This window comes from Mustelus asterias, chromosome 29 (genome assembly GCF_964213995.1).
Source record: "Mustelus asterias chromosome 29, sMusAst1.hap1.1, whole genome shotgun sequence".
NCBI classification, from domain to species: domain Eukaryota; kingdom Metazoa; phylum Chordata; class Chondrichthyes; order Carcharhiniformes; family Triakidae; genus Mustelus; species Mustelus asterias.
This window is the reverse complement of record NC_135829.1, coordinates 19,723,448-19,746,098: the sequence shown is the minus strand read 5'-3', so window position 1 is coordinate 19,746,098 and position 22,651 is coordinate 19,723,448. Positions and strand designations below refer to the sequence as shown.

Genomic DNA, 22,651 nt, shown 5'->3' with positions numbered 1-22,651 from the left:
AAAGAGTGCTTAATAAAGACACAGTATCTAGGCTTTATTAATAAGGGCATAGAGTGCATGAGTAAGGAGGTCGTGTTGAACTTGTAGAAGGCACGAGTTTGGCCTCAGCTGGGATATTGCATCCAGTTCGGGAAGAATGTGAAGGCACTGGAGAGAGCGCAGAAAAGATTCACGAGAATTGTCCCAGGGATGAGCAACTTGCGTTATGGAGTTAGATTGGAAAGGTTAGGACTCTTCATAGAATCCCCACAGTGCTGGAGGAGGCCAGTCGGCCCATTGAGCCTACACCTGTGGAATTCGCCTTCGGAAGTCGGATCAAAAACTGATGAGACACAGGATTCTCCGCAAACCTTCTTTATTGCATCGGAGGAGAGATCGCTCGACCATGCGCATCAAGCATGGGTTCGTGAGTCTCTGTCTGGCTTCCAAAACAGTTTCAGTTATACACGACGGAGATACATCCACATACTTCTGTTAGCCAATAAGGGCATAGCTGTATTGTTACGTTTTGATTTGATTACTTTCAAGGCCAATCGATAAGGCCCTGCCCTCCGAAGCCAGAACCACAATGACCTATTAGCAGTTTCTTTAACGAGATCATTAGTTTCGGTGAGCCTTGTCGCCCTCACCTCAGGCCCTTTCCATAACCATTTTATCCCTCAACTGATTCCTAGTTACGCATCCCAATTTGAACCCTTTCCTCTTCTCAATCTACCTTATATACACATTCTCACACTGACAACAATCTCATCCCTTAACCCCATGTATTTACCCTACCTCATCCCCCTGACACTCAGGGGCAATTTAGTCATGGCCAATCCACCTAACTAGCACATCCTTGGACTGTGGGAGGAAACCGGAGCACCCGGAGGCAATCCTCTTTGGAGAAAAGAAGGCTGAAAGGAGATTTGATCGAGGAGGGTCTGGACGGAACAGATGGGGAGAAACTGTTCGCACTTGTAAAAAGTCAAGGGTGAGAGGGCACAGATTTAAGGTAATTTTAAAAAGAGAGAAAAGCGATACAAGAAAACCTGTTTTCACGCAGTGAGCGGTTTACAGTCTGGAATGCACTGCCTGAGTATGTGGTTGAGGCAGATTCAATCAAAAGGACCGTTATCTGAAAAACAATGTTCAGTTCACATGGAGGAGGACACTAAGTGAATTGCTCATTGAACAAGTTGGTTCAGACACGATGGGCCGAAGGGTGGCTGTAAAGGTTCTGTGATCTGGTCATTACCTCATTGCTGCTTCTGGAAGCTTGCTGTGTGCGTATTTCACAGCTGGCTTGATTCCGACGACGTTACAACAGTTGAGTACACTTCAAAATCACTTAATTGGCTATAAAGAACTTTGGAACATCCTCAGGCTGTGAAAAGTGCAATATAAATGCAAATTTGTTAATTGTTTCTGACTTTGGATTCATTTACCACTGAAGAAATTGTGGAAAGAACGGGTTCCCTCGTAAACCTCCGTGCCGACAAATCTCTCCGAACGAGCCAGTGAATAGGAATGTGAGACTGTTGATCTGTGTGACTGGCCTAAAGGCTGCGTTGACTGGACTGAAGGTCACGGCTTAGGGACCCTGCTTCAGTCGAGGCACTTTGACTGGAGCAGGCTGCGACTGGACTCTGGCCTTGTCTCGGCCGTGCATTCCAGCATTTTGCTTTCTCTTCTTTTACTGAACTACTTTCTGCTGCATCATTGGTTACTTACTCAACCCCCACATTCCTGTCCTCTGGAATTGCCAACCCAGTCCCCTCCTATCTCTAAATTTGTCTTTGTAGTTTAGGGTGGCACAGTGGTTAGCACTGCTGTCTCACGGCGCCAGGGACCCGGGTTTGATTCCTGGCTTGGGTCACTGTCTGGAGTTCGCACGTTCTTTGATTTGATTTGTTATTTTCACATATATTAACATACAGTGAAAAGTATTGTTTCTTGCGCTCTATACAGACAAAACATACCGTTCATAGAGAAAGAAATGAGACAATGTAGAATGTAATGTTGCAGTCATAGCTAGGGTGTAGAGAAAGATCAACTTAATGCGAGGTCTGTCCATTCCAAATGTTGATGGCAGCAGGGAAGAAGCTGTTCTTGAGTCGGTTGGGACGTGACCTCAGACTTTTGTATTTTTTTCCTGACGGAAGAAAGTGGAAGAGAGAATGTCCGGGGTGCGTGGGGTCCTTAATTATGCTGGTGCTTTGCCGAGGCAGCGGGAAGTGTAGACAGTGTCAGTGGATGGGAGGCTGGTTTGCGTGATGGATTGGGCTTCATTCATGACCTTTTGTAGTTTTTTGTGGTCTTGAGCAGAGCAGGAGCCATACCAAGTTCCCTGTGTCTGCGGGGGGTTTCCTCCGGGTGCTCCAATTTCTTCCCACAGTCCAAAAGAAATGCTGATTAGGTGCATTGGCCATGCTAAATTCTCCCTCGGTGTACCCAAACAGGCGCCGGAGTGTGGCGATTAGGGGATTTTCACAGTAACTTCACCGCAGTGTTAATGTAAGCCTACTTGTGACACTAATAAATAAACTTAAAATTAAAACTTGAACCTAAACTATGAAGGTCTTTTTAATCCCCAAATTATTTAAACACCGGACTGGCTGTGACACAAATCTGAAAGAAGTGATTTGGTTTAACACTAAATTTGTGACCCTAGTTTGTGATCTACTTAATATTTTACTCGCTGGAACATCTCAATGTCTCGAGTGATAACAATTGCAGTTCTTAATTCTGTACAGTCACTTTTGGGATTATCCAAAGTGTTCTAACATTCCAAGTTGCAAAATTTTAAAGGTTTCTTTCATTGAAAGGTGGTAATTCCTGCCAGCAGAATGAGAGACAGGCGATGTTTAGGGCCCCTTTTATAGTCCCCTCATTGACAAACATGCTTATGAACATACGAACAAGTAGCAGGACTAGACCATTCAGTCCCCTGAGCCTGGCTCTGCCATTACTACGATCATGAATTATTTCATAGTAACTTCAAATTGGTATCCTACGATATTCTATCACCCCCTTGCTTACCAAGAATCTATTCACCTCTGCCTTAAAAATATTCAAAGACTCTGCTTCCACTGTCCTTTCAGGAAGAGAGTTCCAAAGACTCTCAACCCTCAGAAAAAAATGCTCCTCATCTCCGTTTTAAATGTGTGACCCTTTATTTTTAAACAGTGATCCCCAGTTCTAGATTTTTCCACAGAAGGAAGCATCATCTCCACATCCGCCCTGTCAAGACCCATCAGAGTGGCACAGTAGCAAGCACTGCTGCCTCACAGCACCAGGGACCCGGATTCAATTCCAGCCTTGGGTGATCGTCAGTCTAGCGTTTGCATACCCTCCCCCCTGGGTTTCCTCTGCGTGCTCCGGTTTCCTCCCACAGTCCCAAGATGTGCAGGTTAGGTGGATTGGCCATCGTAAGATTGCTCCTTAGTGCCCCAAGATGTGTAGGTCAGATGGTTTAGCCATGGTAAGTGTCTGGGGTTACGGGGATAAGGTGGGGGAGGGGGCCTGGGTAAGACTCTTTGCCAGAGTCGATGCAGACTTGATCAGCCGAATGGCCGTCTTCTGCACTGTAGAGATTCTATGATTTATGTTTCAATCAAGTCGCCTCTTACTCGAGTTTATTCATTATTTATTAGTCACAAGTATGCTTACATTAACAAGTTAGTGTAAAAATCCCCTAGTCGCCACTGTCTGGTGCCTGTTCGGAGACCAAGTTCCGCACACATGAGGACGGCCTAAACCGGGATGTTGGGTTTATGTCACACTATCAGTAACCCCCACAGCTTGCCTCCTGGACTTGCAGAATCTCACTGGCTGTCCTGTCTGGAGACAATACACATCTCTTTAACCTGTGCTTAATGCGGGAGATAGAGGAACAGATGTGTAGGCAGATTTTGACAAGCTGTAAAAGTAACAGGGTTGTTGTGGTGGGAGATTTTAACTTCCCCTATATTGACTGGGACTCACTTAATGCCAGGGGCGTGGATGGGGCAGAGTTTGTAAGGAGCATCCAGGAGGGCTTCTTGAAACAGTATGTAGATAATCCAACTAGGGAAGGGGCTGTACTGGACCTGGTATTGGGGAATGAGCCCGGCCAGGTGGTCAATGTTTCAGTAGGGGAGCAGTTCGGGAACAGTGACCACAATTCAATAAGCTTTAAGGTACTGATGGATAAAGATAAGCGTAGTCCTCAAGTGAAGGTGCTAAATTAGAGGAAGGCTAATTACAACAATATTAGGCAGGAACTGAAGAATGTAGAGTGGGGGCAGATGTTTGAGGGCAAATCAACATCTGGCATGTGGGAGGCTTTCAAGTGTAAGTTGATAGGGATTCAGGACCGGCACATTCCTGTAAGGATGAAGGATAAGTATGGCAAGTTTTGGGAACCTTAGATAACAAGAGATATTGTGAGCCTAGTCAAAGAGAAAAAGGAAGCATTTGTCAAAGATAGGAAGCAAGTGTGGAATACAAGGAAAGTAGAAAGAAACTTAAGCAATGAGTAGGGAGGGCTAAAAGGGGTCACGAAAAAGCTTTGGCCGGCAGAATTAAAGAAATTCCCAAGGCTTTTTATACATTAAGAGCAAGAGGGTAGCCAGGGAGAGGGTTGGCCCACTCAAGGACAAGGAAGGGAATCTATGCGTGGAGCCAGAGGAAACGGGCGATGTATTAAATGAATACTTTGCATCAGTATTCACCAAAGAGAAGGATCGGGTGGATGATGAGTCTGGGAAAGGATGTGTAGATAGTTTGAGTCATGTTGAGATCAAAAAGGAGGAGGTATTGGGGTTCTTGAGAAACATTAAGGTAGACAAGTCCCCAGGGCCTGATGGGATATGCCCCAGAATACTGAGAGAGGCAAGGGAGGAAATTGCTGGGGCCTTGAGAGAAATCTTTGTATCCTCACTGGCTACAGGGGAGGTCCCAGAGGACTGGAGAATTGCCAATGTTGTTCCTTTGTTTAAGAAGGGTAGCAAGAATAATCCAGGTAATTACAAGCCAGTGAGCCTTACATCAGTGATAGGGAAGTTATTGGAGAGGATTCTTTGAGACAGGATTTATTCCCACTTGGAAATAAGTGGACGTATTAGTGAGAGGTAACATGGTTTTGTGAAGAGGAGGTCGTGTCTCGCTAACTTGATCGAGTTTTTCGAGGAAGTGACGAAGATGATTGATGAGGGTAAGGCAGTGGATGTTGTCTACATGGACTTCAGTAAGGCCTTTGACAAGGTCCCTCATGGCAGACTGGTGCAGAAGGTGAAGTCGCATGAGATCCGAGGTGAGCTGGCAAGGTGGATACAAAACTAGCTTGGTCAAAGAAGGCAGAGGGTAGCAGTGGAAGGGTGCGTTTCTGAATGGAGGGCTGTGACAAGTGGCGTTCCTCAGGGATCAGTGCTGGGACCTTTGCTGTTTGTAATATATATAAATGATTTGGAGGAAAATGTAACTGGTTTGATTAGTAAGTTTGCGGACGACACAAAGGTTGATGGATTTGCAGATAGCGATGAGGACCATCAGAGGATACAGCTGGATATAGATCAGTTGGAGACTTGGGCGGAGAGATGGCAGATGGAGTTTAATCCGGACAAATGTGAGGTAATGCATTTTGGAAGGTCTAATACAGATAGGAAATATACAGTAAATGGCAGAACCCTGAAGAACATTGATAGGCAAAGAGATCTGGGTTTACAGGTACACGGGTCACTGAAAGTGGCAATGCAGGTGGAGAAGGTAGTCAAGAAGGCATATGGCATGCTTGCCTTCATTGGCCGGGGCATTGAGTTTAAAAATTGGCAAGCCATGTTGCAGCTTTATAGAACCTTAGTTCGGCGGCACTTGGAATATAGTGTTCAATTCTGGTCGCCACACTACCAGAAGGATGTGGAGGCTTTGGAGAGGGTAGAGAAAAGATTTACCAGGATGTTGCCTGGTATGGAGGGCATCAGCTCTGAGGAGAGGTTGGAGAAACTTGGTTTGTTCTCACTGGAACGACGGAGGTTAAGGGGTGACCTGACAGAAGGCTTCAAGATTATGAGAGGCATGGACAGAGTGGATAGTCAGAAGCTTTTTCCCAGGGTAGAAGAATCAATTACTCGGGGACACAGGTTTAAGGTGCGAGGGGCAAGGTTTAAAGGAGATGTATGAGGCAGATTTTTTACACAGAGGGTGGTGGGTGCCTGGAACTCGTTGCCGGGGGAGGTGGTGGAAGCAGATATGATGGTGACTTTTCAGGGGCACCTTGACAAATACATGAATAGGATGGAAGTAGAGGGGTATGGTCCCTGGAAGGCTAGGGGGTTTTAGTTAAGTCGGGTAGATGGTCGGTGCAGGCTTGGAGGGCCGAAGGGTCTGTTCCTGTGCTGTAATTGTCTTTGTTCTTTATTCCCTTCCTATTCATGTACCCATGCAGATGCATCTTAAATGTTGCTACTTAAATGATTTGATTTGATTTATTATTGTCACATGTATTAGCATACAGTGGAAAGTATTGTTTCTTGCGCGCTATACAGACAAAGCATACCGTTAATAGAGAAGGAAAGGAGGGAGTGCAGAATGTAGTCTTACAGTCATAGCTAGGGTGGCGAAAAAGATCTTAATGCAAGGTGGGTCTATTCATAAGTCTGATGGCAGCAGGGAAGAAGCTGTTCTTGAGTCGGTTGGTACGTGACCTCAGACTTGTATCTTTTTCCCAATGGAAGAAGGTGGAAGAGAGTGTTCGGGGTGCGTGGGATCCTTAGTTACGCTGGCTGCTTTGCCGAGGCAGCGGGAAGTGTAGACAGAGTCAATGGATGGGAGGCTGGTTTGCATGATGGATTGGGCTACATTCATGACCCTTTGTAGTTTCTTGTGGTCTTGGGCAGAGCAGGAACCATACCAAGCTGTGATACAGCCAGAAAGAATGCTTTCTATGGTGCATCTGTAAAAGTTGGTGAGAGTCGTAGCTGACGTGTCAAATTTCCTTAGTCTCCTGAGAAAGTAGAGGTGTTGGTGGGCTTTTGTAACTATAATGTCGGTATGGGGGAGACCAGGACAGGTTGTTAGTGATCTGGACACCTAAAAACTTGAAGCTCTCGACCCTTTCTACTTCATCCCTGTTGATGTAGACAGGGGCATGTTTTCTTCTACGCTTCCCGAAGTCGATGACAATCTCCTTTTGTTGATATTGAGGGAGAGATTATTGTTGCCGCACCAGTTCACCAGATTCTCTATCTCACTCCTGTACTCTGTTTTATCATTGTTTGAGATCCGACTCACTACGGTGGTGTCGTCAGCTAACTTGAAAATCAAGTTGGGGAATTTGGCCACACAGCCATAGGTGCATAAGGAGTATAGTAGGGAGCTGAGAACACAGCCTTGTGGGGCACCAGTGTTGAGGATGATTGTGGAGGTGTTGTTGCCTATCCTTACTGATTGTGGTCTATGAGTTAGGAAGTTCAGGATCCAGTTGCAGAGGGAGGAGCCGAGGCCCAGGCCATGGAGTCTTGGAGATGAGTTTCACAGGAATAATGGTGTTAAAGGCTGAGCTGTAGCCAATAGATAGGTCAATAAATGTTGCTAATGTGTCTGCTTCCACCACCACCTCTGGCACCCACCACTCTGTGAAAGATTTCCTCCACATCTCCCTTAAATTACCCCCCCCCCCCCCCCCCCCCCCCTTCTCCTCCTCACCTTGAACCTGTGCCTCCTTGTAATTGACACTTCGACCCTGGGGAAAAAGCCTCTGACTATCCACCCTGTCTGTGCCACTGATAATTTTGTAGACCCCTATCTGGTCTCCCCTCAGCCTCTGTCCTTCCAGTGAAAGCAATCAATCCTAGTTTATTCAATCTCTCCTCATAGTCAACACCCTCGAGACCAGGCAACAAGCTGGTGAACCTTCTTTGTACTCTCTCCAAAGCTTCCACACCCTTCCAGTAGTGTGGTGACCGGAACTGTACTGGAATGGATATCTTGTGTTTTACTTTTATAATTGCTTGAGTTGTGTATCGATTTAATAGAGGACGATGAATAACTGTTCGAGAGAACTGTAGTGATACAATGGCCAGGCTGACAGCATTGGAGGGGAGTCAGCAGAGGCTTTGGCCTTTTTCAATCATCCTTGGGTTGTCGGACTGGCGGGCAGCCAACGTAAAATGCCTGCTCAGAAAGGGAGGGAAAGGTTAGCCGCTAACTACAGAGTAGTTCGACCAACATCAGCTGTAGGCAAACCCTTGGAAACCATAATTTCTAGATCCATTTTAATGAGCGTTTAGAAGTACATTGTTCAATCAGGGACAGTCAGCAGTGAATATGTGAAAAGTAATTTTGAGATGTGCTTAAATCTCATGTGAAGTAATTTATTGTAACAGTAGTTTTTAATTGAGGTTGTTTGGTGCATGAGTGTGAGATAAAATGTTTAAAAACCGGAGAGATAATAAAAAGCAGAAGAATTAACATTGTGTTATACCGCACTGCACAGCATAATCTGGTAATGTGTGAAGGAGGAAGATTGTAATTTAAATTGACAGTGTTTGTAGTTATGTTGTGTTCTGCTGTATTTTTGGTTGAAGTAAGGATGAGGTTACTGTGTTCAGAATTATTTATGCATCAGCAACTTTAAAATGTGTTTTCTCTCTTTTATTCCTCGGAATCCAATCTTTCTGTGTTGCATTTGACATGGAATTCCGATTCTAAGTTGCATTTCCTGATTCACACTCTGTGCTGCCCATTAATGATTCTTCAGTCTGCTTAAGTTGCTAGCCTTAGAGGGTAAAATACTGCAGATGCTGGAATCTGGTAAGGGTAGTTACCCTTAAGAGGCAACTTGCCCTGCAAGAGCTCATCACAATGTACAGACGAGTGTGAGCAAGGCAAGTTGTGATCCAATGTGTATCAAGTTTTACCTGGGTGAGTTAATTGGTTTGAAAATGGTCTTTGAAATTATCGATGAATGTATTTTTGGTTGGTGGTTTTGTGTGAGCTGGGCTGGATGTCTAGTTATAGCGTGGGACTTGCGTGTTCACATGTTTAAGCTGCACAGTGGTTTGTGGTCTCTGGTGTAGTTCAGTCAGATTGTACGTGCAAAGAGTTGGGGTTGTGAAACGCTCTTGTGTGAAAGCAGGGCCACCTTTGTGTTGCTAAGATCAATGTCATTTGAAATATTAACTTGCATTAATTAATTGTACATCCCTAATCTTACTACTAATATGGCCCTTCAAGTTCTGTTGTATTAAGGCCACAGAATGCATACTTGCTCAGGTGACTATTTTAATTGTCTGGTCAGGTTCAGCAGAGAGGTACACGTTATTTCACTTCTGTTTTCTATTTATTAAGTCTGATCCATGTTCATACAGGAATACAATTTTTATTAACTTATCACTAATTTATTAAGCGGGTTCTCCCCGGTGCCCTGTTTGCTACTTGGTCCCTCAACTAACATCACGAAACAGATGATTTGATCGGTATCCCATTAGTGTTTGTGTGACCTTGCTGTGAGCAAATTGGCTGCGACGTTTTGCTATTTAACACTTGATATGACAGCACTTTGTAAAGTGATTTGGACATCCTGCGATTGTGGAAGGTGCTATATAAATACAAGTTAACATTTAAAATGACGTTGATCTTCATAACAGCAAGAAGGTCTTGCTTTCATACAAGAGCCTTTTACAACCTCAGCTCATTGCAAACGCTTTGCCACTTTAGGTTATAAGCTGAAGTCTCTCTAGTGGAATTTAAGGACTTTAAGCTTGGCCATGCTAACAGCTAGCAAGTACTGACTTGCTGTGTTTGTTGGGGGGGGCGGTATTACTGGGGCAGTGCTGCCCTAACCCTATTTACTCAGTTGTCGAAGGTTCGATTTTCTCCAGTATCCAGGCCGATTTGGATGCGGATGCAGAACAGCACCTTGTGCAGAGAGATAATATTCTCAGTGTGCTAATTAAATGCAATTTTTCAATTTGAGCTGCTTCTCTACAGGCGGAGGGAAATACTAGGCGACTGGTGCCCACAAGCTTTCTGCCAGTGATTTTTATTCATTCATGGACATGGGCATCGCTGGCTGGCCAGCATTTATTGCCCATCCTCAGTTGCCCAAGAGTCAACCCACATTGCTATGGCTCTGGAGTCACATGTAAGCCAGACCGGGTAAGAACGGCAGATTTCCTTCCCTAAAGGACATTAGTGAACCAGATGGGTTTTTCCGACAATGGTTTCATGGTCATCAGTAGATTCTGAATTCCAGATTTTTAAAACTTACTGAATTCAAATTCCACCATCTGCCGTGGCGGGATTCGAACCCGGGTCCCCAGAACATGAGCTGAGTTTCTGGATTAATAGTCTAGCAATAATACCACTAGGCCATCGGCAAGTCCTATGACCCTGCAGCGCTGCAGTGTTACAAGTGCCATCTTTTGGATGAGACGTTAAACTGAGGCCATGTTTGCCCCCTTAAGTGAACATAAACAATGTTTTGGCAGAGTGTCATAGGGCAGCGGATATCCTGGTCAATATTTGACCAACATCACTCAAACAGATTATCTGGCCATTATTGACTTAGCTGTTTGTGGACTGCTGCATATCCCACATTATAACAATGGCTACACTTTAGGGCCGCACGGTGGCATAGTGGTTAGCACTGCTACCTCACAGCGCCAGGAACCCAGGTTCAATTCTGGCCTCGTTACTGTCTCTGTTGAGTTTGCACATTCTCCCCATGGGTTTCCTCCGGGTGCTCCTGTTTCCTCCCATTGTCCCAAAGATGTGCGGGTTAGGTTGATTGGCCATGACCCTTGGTGTCAGGGGATTAATGGTAAAATATGTGGGGTTACGTGGGTAGGGCCTGGGTGGGATTATGGTTGGTGCCGACTCAGTGGGCCGAATGGCCTCTTTCTGCTGTAGGGATTCTATGATTTGGATAAAAAATAGCTTCAATGACTGTAAGGTGCTTTGCCCTATCCTGTCTTGAACCCACATCCTTCTGACTCAGGCAAGTGAGCTTCCACAGCTGACACAAGTATTTTTCATCAGTTCTCGATGTTCTAGTCTCGTGTGATATTTCCGCTCTGCGGACGGGCTGTGAGGGAGAAAATGCCTTTGGTAGGTTCCCCTGGGGTGCACGCTGGTACTGAATGGCGTTGCCCTTGGCTGTCGATTTGCGCTGTGCTGTGACTGCATGTTTGAGGTGCCCACAAGAAGTTGTAAGCTGTACAAGGGAGGAGCTAGCTGCAGTTGCCAGTTGAATTCATTCAAACGTGGGATTCGTTAAATGCTTTGCTGAAGAGCTTTGTGTCGGAACAGTGTCTCTCTTGTGCTCCGGGAGAATTTTCCTCCCTCCCTCCTCCACTCTTGGCAGGATTCTTGAAAATACACAAACCACTGGGACACAGGCAAAAGAGAAATGGTATGTGTCGTGACTGACTGATATGCCTCAGCATCACACTCGTGTTCAGAAGGTGGTGGGTTCCAGGCCTATTCCAGAGACTTAAGCACAGAAGGCCAGGCTGACCCCCCACTGCTATAGCGTTAGAGGTGCCATCCTTTGGACAAGTGTTTAAGCTAAGGCCATGTTTGCTCCCTTGAGTGAACATAAAATCTTTTGGCAGTATTTTGAAATATTTTGTTCGCTCCCCTGGCAACTATTGTCCCGCCTTCTCTCTGGTAACTCCACTAACCATCATGACCTCATCTATGCATGAAAAGCATCCCCGGTTGCAGTGCTGATGTTGCCATAGTTTCAGAAGTAGCCATCTTCCAACACAGGCTCTTCCTGTAGAGAGAAGGGGAGGACCATTATGATTAATTTCCAAGTGTCAGATAGTTAACCCAACCAGCACTATCCATACCCAATTCTCTTAGTTTGAGGCGTCCCAACTATTTTTGCCTTTGTGCTAATTAACTTAAAGGAGCCTCGAATAACATTGAAGTTCCTGCACCCCTTGAATCTACTGGAAGCTCAGATGCTGGCGCAATTTGAACTTGGCTTAGGATTTATCCAGCAGCGGGAGCAGGGTAAAGCACATCCTCTTTGTCTGTGTCTGTGTGGGTTTCCTCCGGGTGCTCCGGTTTCCTCCCACATCCAAAGTTGTGCAGGTTAGGTTGATTGACCATGATAAATTGACCCTAGTGTCAGGGGGATTAGTGGGGTAAATGTGTGGGATACAGGAATAGGACCTGGGAGGGATTGTGGTCGGTGCAGACTCGATGGGCCGAATGGCCTCTTCTGCACTGTAGGGATTCTATGATTTACAAATCCCTCAAGCCCACAAAATTCAAATTGGACTAGTTGACAAGTAAAAAAATTGGAGTGTCAGTTGGTCCTCAAGATTTATGTTGGCAGGGTCTCAGTGGAAGGTCTGCAAGTGGTCGACCTTTACTTCACAATGCTTCTTAAATTACAATTTCTAGCAAATGTTTTGGTAGATTTAGGATTTTTTTGAATTAGTTTCAAGCTCTAAGCTTCTCTAAGTAACATTATAGCAGCAGAAAACTTCACCGATGAAATTTAGTGTTCTAGCAGTTCACCCACACAATCTGACAAAACACCAAACTGGCTGTGGTATCTCCAAGTCGCTTATTCCCGTGGCAGTGGAACGGGGGCACAGTGGTCAGCACTGCTGCCTCTCGGCGCCAGGGACCCGGGTTCGATTCTTGGCTTGGGTCACTGTCTGTGTGGAGTTTGCACGTTCTCCTCGTGTCTGCGTGGGTTTCCTCCGGGTGCTCCAGTTTCCTCCCACAGTCCAAAGATGTGCGGGTTAGGTTGATTGGCCATGCTAAAAATTATCCTTAGTGTCCTGAGATGCGTAGGTTAGAGGGATTAGTGGGTAAATATGTAGGGATATGGGGGTGGGGCCTGGGTGGGATTGTGGTCGGTGCAGACTCGATGGGCCGAACGGCCTCTTTCTGTGCTGTAGGGTTTCTATGATTCTATGAAATATATGGGGTTATGGGTCTAGGGACTGCGGTTGATGCAGACCTGATGGGCCGAATGGCCTCCAGCACTGTAGGGATTCTATGATTTATCCCCCTGGGAGGAGACTCCTCTCCATTGCATGAATGGAAGAAAAAGCAGCACTTCCCCATCACTTATCCCCATGGAGGTGGGGGAAATTATAAACTCACCCTTGGATTATGGCTGTTGCCAGCACAGCGGATGTTCTTTTGCCCGTTCCTTGGTGCTATAGTGCGGGACAGGCTTTGAGAACTGTTGCAGCAGGTGTGGTGAAGTTACTTCCCCCCCACAATACTGGGTAAGGAATTCCAGGAGTTAGATCCAGCGACCATGTCGGAACGCTGATTTATTGAGTTTAGATGCTGTGTGACTCAGAGTGTGGGGTTCTGTGCCCCTTTCTGTCCAGGTTGTGGAGATCGCCAGTTAGGGAGGTGGTGACAACGTGCTGTTGATGGCATGTACTGCAGCTCTGGGAGTGGATATTTCAGCTGGTGAATGGGATGCCGGTAGCTGCTTCCTAGTGTAAATACTCCATTCCCCTGAATCCATGTTTTTGCCGCTCAGTATACTGTGTGTTTCTCTGTTGTTTAACCCCCCATCAAGTACAACACATCCTTTTATATGGAACGCAGCCTGATTTGCGTGAGGTTTTTGTGAATGTTGGTTCAGTAATGTTCTCCTGGGTTTCCGCTTTGGGGCTGGAAGTTGGCTGTGGCACCCACTGAGCTGCCGGACTGGGCAATGGTGCAAATGCTGTAAAAGAGCGTCTGTTCTCGACAGTGCAAAGAACTCCTGAGCCAAGCGGAATGTTTCTTGGCAAACCAGCGCAGTGTTAGCGAGGACTGCCTGTCCATTGACTGCCGAGCATTCAGAGGGAACCCATGTGATCTTTTAACCCTTTCTGCAGTTGGGTTGTTTTTGTTTTTCTTTGGGAGAATGACATTGTCATTGTTCAGATCTTGCTTTGAATTCAGTGCAGTTTGAGCCTCTGTCTTTCCGATTGTGGTGGTCCTCAACGTGAAATAATTTGTGCAGTATCAACTCACCTTTTGGTAGGTTTGGGTAGTCTTGTCAATCGCAGATCACACAAGTAGCTTGTACAGGAGACATTCTTGACTCAAGCTGAGTCACACACAATCATAGAACAGAATCATAGAATGCCTACAGTGCCGAAGGAGGCCATTCAGCCCATCGAGTCTGCACCGACCACAATCCCACCCAGGCCCTGTCCTCATAACCCCATGCGTTTACCCTAGCTAGTCCCTCTGACGTTAAGGGGCAAGTTAGCATGGGCCAATCCACCTAACCCGCACATCCTTGGACTGAAGAGTGTGAGCTTGGCATTGCATCTGTCCTGTCGCACTGAGGCTTCTCGCTGAGGCCATTGTTGCCTGGAGCGATATTTTTCATGTAATCTGCATTGTATCTGATGGAAGAAGAAGCAATATCGACATGTTAGAAGAGTGGGCGATGCAGCCTGTCCAGTCTGTTCTGCCTTTCGCAGGTAATCTGTTCAATGGTAGAGTTTAAAGTTTATTTATTAGCATCACAAGTAGGCTTACATTAACACTGCAATGAAGTTGCTGTGAAAATCCCCTAGTCGCCACACTCCGATGCCTGTTCTGGTACACCTGAGGGAGAATTTAGCATGGCCAATGCATCCTAACCTGCATGTCTTTCAGACTGGGGGGAAACTGGAGCACCTGGAGGAAACCCACACAGACACGGGGAGAACATACAGGCAGTGACCCAAGCCGGGAATCAAACCAGTGCTAGCCACCGTGCCGCCCTATTGACCATTTCAGTGAGATCGCCCCCTCGTTCTTCTGAACTCCAGAGAATATAGGCCCATTTCACTCAGCCTCCCATCATAGAGCAAACCCCTCATCCCAGACACAAACCGGGTGAACCTTCACTGTGTCATCTCCACTGCAGGTATGTCCTTTCTTAAATATGGAGACTAAAACTGCATAAAGTGTCCTCCATTTGTGGGCTCACCTTGAACCCCCTGAGGGGGTATGACCACCTGAGGGGTAGACTCGTTGCTGTCTCATCTGACAGGCTAGCACCTTTGACAATGCGGCATTCCCTCAGTGTCTCAGGCATGGGACTAGAACCCACAATCTCGTTACAAGAAACAAGGGTGCTACCAAACAAAGCAAAAACAAATTTCCTTTAAGTGGGCAGAACTGTTCTTAAAGTAGAAGGAACCATTCTGGATGCAGAGCAGCGGCTATGATGAGTCTGGTAAGAAAGAAAATGGAGGAAATGTGAGCATAGAATCCAGACTCACCCCCTCAGTGCAGTACTGAGAGTTACTGCAGGGTCACAAGTGCCGACTTTCGATTGGGATTTTAAACTGAAGCCATTTAATCCCTCTTGAGGTGGATGTGAAGGACCCCATAGTGCTATGTGAAGAAGAGTAAAGGAGTTCTCCAGATATCCTGGCGTGTACATACCCCGCAATGAACAGCCAGAGAATCATATTAACTGCCTCTACCTCATTAGACAGTCCTCAACATTGTGACATTGGAGTTACGATGTTTATAAATTGGCAACCAGTTTCAACTTTACAGCGTTGGTTTTGACTTTACAACAGCAAACCAGTTCAAGTGCTCATATTTGCGCATCAGCGTTGGCACAGTAAATAGCACATACAGTAAATGGCAGAACCCTTAGGAGTATTGATAGGCAAAGGGATCTGGGTGTACAGGTACGCAGGTCACTAAGTGGCAATGCAGGTGGAGAAGGTAGTCAAGAAGGCATACGGCATGCTTGCCTTCATCGGCCGGGGCATTGAGTTTAAAAATTGGCAAGTCATGTTGACGCTTTATAGAACCTTAGTGAGGCCGCACTTGGAATATAGTGTTCAATTCTGGTCGCCACACTACCAGAAGGATGTGGAGGCTTAGGAGAGGGTACAGAAAAGATTTACCAGGATGTTGCCTGGTATGGCGGGCATTAGCTATGAGGAGAGGTTGGAGAAACTTGGTTTGTTCTTACTGGAGCGACGGAGGTTGAGGGGAGACCTGATAGAAGTCTACAAGATTGAGAGGCATGGACAGAGTGGATAGTCAGAAGCTTTTTCCTAGGGTGGAAGAGTCAATTACTAGGGGGCACAGGTTTAAGGTGCGAGGGGCAAGTTTTAAGAGATGTACGAGGCAGATTTTTTACAGAGTGGTGGGTGCCTGGAACTCGTTGCCGGGGGAGGTAGTGGAAGCGGATACGGTAGTGACTTTTAAGGGGCGTCTTGGCAAGTACATGAATGAGATGGGAATAGAGGGATACGGTCCCCGGAAGCAATAGGGGTTTTAGTTAAGTCAGACAGCATGGTCGGTACAGGCTTGGAGGGTTGAAGGGCCTGTTCCTGTGCTGTAATTTTCTTTGTTCTTTGTTTTGTTCTGTGCTGCCCATCTCCCTGACTCACGATGATTAGTTGATATTCTGGTGTGTTTTTACTTGGTGAATCATAGAACTCCTACAGTGCAGAAGGAAGCCATTCGGCCCATCGAGTCTGCACTGACCACAATCCCACCCAAGCCCTATTCCTGTAACCCCACATATTTACCCTGCTAATCCCCCTGACACTAGGGTCAGTTTAGCATGGCCAATCAACCTAACCCGCACATCTTTGAATTGGTGTTTTACAAATGTTTTCTTAAAATTTATATTTTATAATTTATTGCTGTATTACTTTTTAATAATTGAGTTCAAAATTCTGGGTTATTTTGTTGGAAATAGGGCATCTGTCTCTGTATGGGGAAGCGACGCTGCCTTCACCCCAAACAGGCTGGCTTGAATTTGAAGGTTCTGCCACCTCATTCTGAATTCCCCCACCGGAGAAACTCGTTTTCCCCACTTCACCCTCTCAAATACTTCACTCATAAACTCTTGAACTAGATTACCTCCTAATCTTCAATACCTCAGGGAATGGAAGCCTAGTCCAGGCAATCTGACCTCGCAATTTAAGCCTGGTGAATCTGCACCACATCCTCTTTGAGACCAGGATTTGTTTCCTTAGGTGTTTCCCTAGTTCAGAGAGCAGTGGAGACGGGTTTGGCAACATGGCCTGTTTGAGATGGAATATTTTATAAATAACAAGTTATTCAATGTTCTTAACATTGTTGCTAAACATTGAGACTATTGATTTACAAGCACGCAGTGATAGATTAGACTAGAAATGATTCTCCATTCCATTCACTCTGTCCCACACAATTGGATTCATAGAATCATAGAATCCTACAGCGCAGAAAGAGGCCATTTGGCCCATCGAGTCTGCACCAACCACAATCCCACCCAGGCCCTATCCCCATATCCATCCACTAATCCCTCTAACCTATGCATCCCGGGACACTAAGGGGCAATTTAGAATGGCCAATCAACCTAGCCCGCACATCTTTGGACTGTGGGAGGAAACCGGAGCACCCGGAGGAAACCCACGCAGACACGGGGAATGTGCAAACTCCACACAGACAGTGACCCAAGCCGGGAATCGAACCCAGGTCCCTGGAGCCGTGAAGCAGCAGTGCTAACTACTGTGCTACCGTGCCGCCCAGTGGTTGCTTTGTGGCTACCGTGCCGCCCAGTGGTTGCTTTGTGGCTACCGTGCCGCCCAGTGGTTGCTTTGTGGCTACCGTGCCGCCCAGTGGTTGCTTTGTGGCTACCGTGCCGCCCAGTGGTTGCTTTGTGGCTACCGTGCCGCCCAGTGGTTGCTTTGTGGCTTACTATGTGACAGGCCAGATTTTGAGCTCTAGTCTTGAGATGAAGCACAAAGTGAGGTGTTGCAGTCTGCTGGTCAGAGGCTGTTCGCTGTGGCTATATCCGGCCTGGTCTATCACCCCGCAAGTCTCTTCAAATCGGGCAGAGTGATCTGGTATGTTTTTGACTATTAGCGGCTGCCAGCACTGCAGATTCACAGCGGCAAGTTGCACGAGAGTTTCACTACAATGGGTGGTAGTCGCAGTGCTCGAAGGAGCCTTGAAAAGCCTTGTTTCTCATTGCTTTGATAGATTGAACCAGGGCAGGGCTTAGTTAATGGTAGGGCACTGGGGAGAGTTGTAGAACAAAAGGATCTAGGAGTACAGATGTGGAAGTTAGGTTGCAAACAATTATGAAAATTAAAATTCCATAATTGTCAAAAAACTCTGTCAAGTCATGGAAAATGATTATTAGCCAAACAGGGCCTGCAGTGGGGCCAATGCTTACGTACTCAAGATAAGCGACTAAATCTAAAAACCTTGTTCCATAAACACTGCATTCCAAGACTAGGACACAGGATAAAAACAAAGAACAAGTTACCATGACAATTACCAAATAGCAAGATATGGGGACATATGCTAATGAAGGATTAGCAGGAGACAGTTTTTTATTGGGTGAGAAAGGGCAAAAGGCAATGCTATGATTGGGTACGTATGCAAATGAAGGATTAGAAAAATTGCTCGTTTCTCATTTGCTGAAATTAACTTTCACTGCTAAATTTTCTGTATGAATCAACAGAACACCCGGTAATACTTTGCTTGCCTCGTGTTCTCCTCGCTCAAGTTATTAAAGCTTGGAAATTGAGTACTCTGGGTTTAAGTGTTGTTTGTACCCAGGTCGACTGCAGTTTGTTTGTACCCAAAATCCTCTACACATGTTCATAGCTCCGTGAAAGTGGAGTCACAGGTGGACAGGGTGGTGAAGAAGGCATTCCGCATGCTTGGTTTCATTGGTCAGAACATTGAATACAGGAGTTGGGACGCCTTGTTGAAGTTGTATAAAATGTTAGTAGGGCCACACTTTGAATACTGTGTACAGTTCTGGTCACCCTATTATAGAAAGGATATTATTAAACTAGAAAGAGTGCAGAAAAGATTTACTAGGATGTTAACGGGCATTGATGGTTTGAGTTATAAGGAGAGGCTGGATAGACTGGGACTTTTTTCTCTGGAGCGTAGGAGGCTGAGGGGTGATCTTATAGAGGTCTATAAAATAATGAGAAGCATAGATCAGCTAGTTAGTCGACATCTTATCCCAAAGGTAGGGGAGTCTAAAACTAGAGGGGAGAGATGCAAAAGTGTCCAGAGGGGCAATTTTTTCACGCAGAGGGTGGTGAGTGTCTGGAACAAGCTGCCAGAGGTAGTAGTAGAGGCGGGTACAATTTTGTCTTTTAAAAAGCATTTAGACAGTTACATGGGTAAGATGGGTATAGAGGGATATGGGCCAAACGTGGGCAATTGGGACTAAATGGTTAAAAACTGGACGGCATGGACAAGTTGGGCTGAAGGGCCTGTTTCCATGCTGTAAACCTGTGACTCTCTATCTTTGCCCACGTGGTGGGTGCTGCACTCGGATCTCAGCTGGTCCATGACAAACTGTGCCTCGACTACATGGAATCCTAGCTCACTTTGTAAATGAGAGCAGCAAAGAGGATGGAGTTAAAGGTCTGATTAAAGGTGCATCTATACCTAATATAAAGAAAACCACTTTAAAACAACCAAATGAGAAACGTAGCCCAGATGAATCTGACAGCTTAGCTGCAAGAAACTTTGAAGACCGCTCTGCGTTTTGCATTGATTACAGGGGTGTGTATCCTTTACTCGTACATTAAGCGACACCTTGCAGTTTGGTTAGCTGTAAAGCTAAATATGTCTCAATAGCACCTTTGTTTTTCACTCACTGGGTCACTTAAACCCCTCACTTTGAGCAGGCCACCTAAAACTAGAATAGAAGTTCAAGCTTCAATGTACTTTTTACTCTTGAGACAGGGTGAGAGGGCAAAGGAAGAATTGGGTAGCAAAGTTCACCTTCATTTGTGCTTCCTCTTGACTGCTAATCGGGCGCCAGTTACGTCGAGTGCCCTGGTTTCTTGCTAAGGGGAGTACTGTGGCTGAGCGACAGCAGTAATGAAGGATTTAAAATTACTGAAGCAGAGTTACCAGACATGATTTTTAAAACAATACCTGTTCAACGGTACTGAAGGTGACGCTAAAATAAGTGGAGGGCAGTGATTTCTTTCAGAAGCTTAAATCGAAATTCTAGAACTGGTAACTGGAGGGGGACTACTGAGAAAAAACAATCCCAGAACTTTCCAATTTTGTGTTTAAAATTGGAATGAATGTCATAATCCAGTTCCAAGTGTCCCATTGTAACCAGTCTACTGAAGTCATTTGACAGTTCAGAATACTGATTAGAGTCATAGAATCCCTACAGTGCAAAAGGAGGCCATTCGGCCTATCGAGTCTACACTGACCACAATCCCACCCAGGCCCTCTCCCCACAGTCCCATACATTTACCTTAGCCAGTCCCCCTGACACTAAGGAGCAATTTAGCATGGCCAACGCATCTAACTCGCACATCTTTGGACTGTGGGAGGAAACCGGAGCACCCGGAGGAAACCCACGCAGACACGGGGAGAACGTGCAGACTCCGCACAGATAGTGACCCAAGCCAGGAATTGAACCGGGGTCCCTGGCAATGTGAGGCAGCAGTGCTAACCACTGTGCCGCCGTGCTGCCTTGTATGGGGATTTCCCCTTTTATTGTTTATTGGAATATTTGTACCATCTGCCTTGTTGAATTTATGTCAGGAGCTTGCTCTTCATAGCATACGGTACCTGTATATTCTCAAACCTGGTTTTCAACCCATCAGAATCGAGGGATGTATGCTTAGCATAGCGCCCCCCCACCCCACCCCACCCCCCAGACTGGATACTTTCCAGGGTTAGACATGTTGTGGACTCTGTGGACAACAAGATGATACAGCCTGTTGAACAGTCATGTAATCAGTTGTTGTTTTCCGTGAGTGTCTGTAACGCGTCATCCATCACGCAAAAATGTTGGCCTATTGATCTGGTCCGAGGTTTTATCGCTGTGTTCAGTTGTGCAGTAAGAAGTCTCTCAACACCAGGTTAAAGTCCAACAGGTTTATTTGGTAGCACAGTTGTGCAGGCAGAAGTTGCTCCTGTTACTTGCTGAGTTAGCCTGCCTGCTGTATACTTCTGGGCCTTTGTGATCTACAGCTAATTACTTAGATGGCCAGTTTAGAGAGACAAGATTAATTGGAAGAGGCGTCATTGAGCAAATGGGACCAACAAGCATCTTTCTATAAATAATATAGCTAACTGGGCTCAACATTTGATGTTTAGCTGATGCAAATTGGCAGACAACATACCGAACCTGTACGAATTTCAAGTCCTGTAGAAATACATGACCTGCATTTATATACTTAAAGCCTTTTAATTGCTTTTGCTATTGTCACTTTGAATAGGTAAGTACAGCAGCAAGTTTCAACAGAGAATGAGCCATGAGCAACAAATGGTTCTGTTTTTAATGGTGTTAGTTTAAGACTACGTGGTGAATTCCCCACCCCTCTTTGAACAATAGAATGGGATCTCTTGTATCTACTTCAAGGGGCTTGGGTTTCACATCTCATTCAGAAGATAGCACCTCTGACAGTACAGCACTATTTTATATGCTGAAATTCTGACTGTTGCCTTGGGTAAAGACCCTTTGGACCGCTGTGTGTGTTACCCACAGCGTGTCCCAGTTCCTCAGTGTCTTGCATAAGCTTCTAATGATGCTGTCCGTTGCCTCTCCAGGAATGGCGTCAATGTGGAGGGAGCGACACACAAACAAGTTGTGGACCTGATTCGGGCTGGAGATCGGGAGTTGATTCTGACCGTGCTCTCTGTTCCACAACAAGAAGCCGACCGGCTTGATCCTGGTGATGACTCCTCCGGGAACATCTACTACGACTACAGCGAGAAGCGGGCAGTGCCGATCTCTATCCCGGGCTACAAACATGTTGAGCGGAATGGGGAGAAATTTGTGGTGAGTAATTGGGGTCTTCGACCTAGTTTGCCATTGCTTTTGAGGAAAGGTCCAACACTGGATTTGGTCTCTCTATGTTGTGCAGTGCTGACAAGACTGCCCATCACTATATGGTGGCACAGTGGTTAGTGCTGCTGCCTCACAGCTCCAGGGACCCAGCTTCAATTCCAGCCTTGGGTCACTGTCTGTGCACATTCTCCCCGTGTCTGCATGGGTTTCCTCCGGGTGCTCTGGTTTCCTCCCACAGTCCAAAGATGTGCGGCTTAGCTTGATTGGCCATGCTAAATTGACGCTAGTGTCAGGGGGATTAGCAGGGTAAATGTGTGGGGTTATAGGGATAGGGCCTGGGTGGGAATGTGGTTGGTACAGACTCGATGGGCCAAATACCCTTCTTCTGAGCTGTAGGGATTCTATAAATTCTATCCCCAGTTAACCTCATAGGCACCAGGGACTGGAATCAAGTGTAGGCCTGACCAGATATGATGTTGGTGAGTCAGCCGAAAGGAAAGAGCATTTATTGCTATAATAGGCACTTTCGCAATCTGGGGACTACCCAACCTGCATTATTGCCAGTAAAGTACTTTTTGAAATGTTGCAATGGAGTGGGAAACAGCCAGTTTGCGCACGGGAAGTCTCCACTATTACGTGACAACCCAAGCAGGTTTTAAAGCTCAGTTTGTTTTGGTTTTGTTTCACCAGATTTGTTTTGTCCAATTTTGCAATTGAACTGCGACGGAAATTGAAATCATGGCATCAGCTAACCTGTGGCTTCACGGATGCTGCGATTATTAACCATCTGCTGAGGGAGCTTTCATGAGCCGTTGTTACTCAAACACCCAACTGACTAGTAGATCTAGCAGCATCTGTAAGGAGAGAAAAGAGCTGACGTTTCGAGTCCAGATGACCCTTTGTCAAGGC

General features: G+C 46.0%; 1 protein-coding gene across 2 annotated transcripts in view; it reads left to right on the top strand.

Moving 5' to 3' along the window:
• LOC144480569 (sorting nexin-27-like) overlaps window positions 1–22,651 on the top strand; it is a 125,176-nt gene that overhangs the window by 41,267 nt on the left and 61,258 nt on the right. For both annotated transcript variants that reach the window (XM_078200166.1, XM_078200167.1), the window contains exon 2: window positions 21,502–21,733. In XM_078200166.1, coding sequence (XP_078056292.1) covers window positions 21,502–21,733 — 232 coding nt within the window. The remainder of the gene's footprint in view (window positions 1–21,501; window positions 21,734–22,651) is intronic.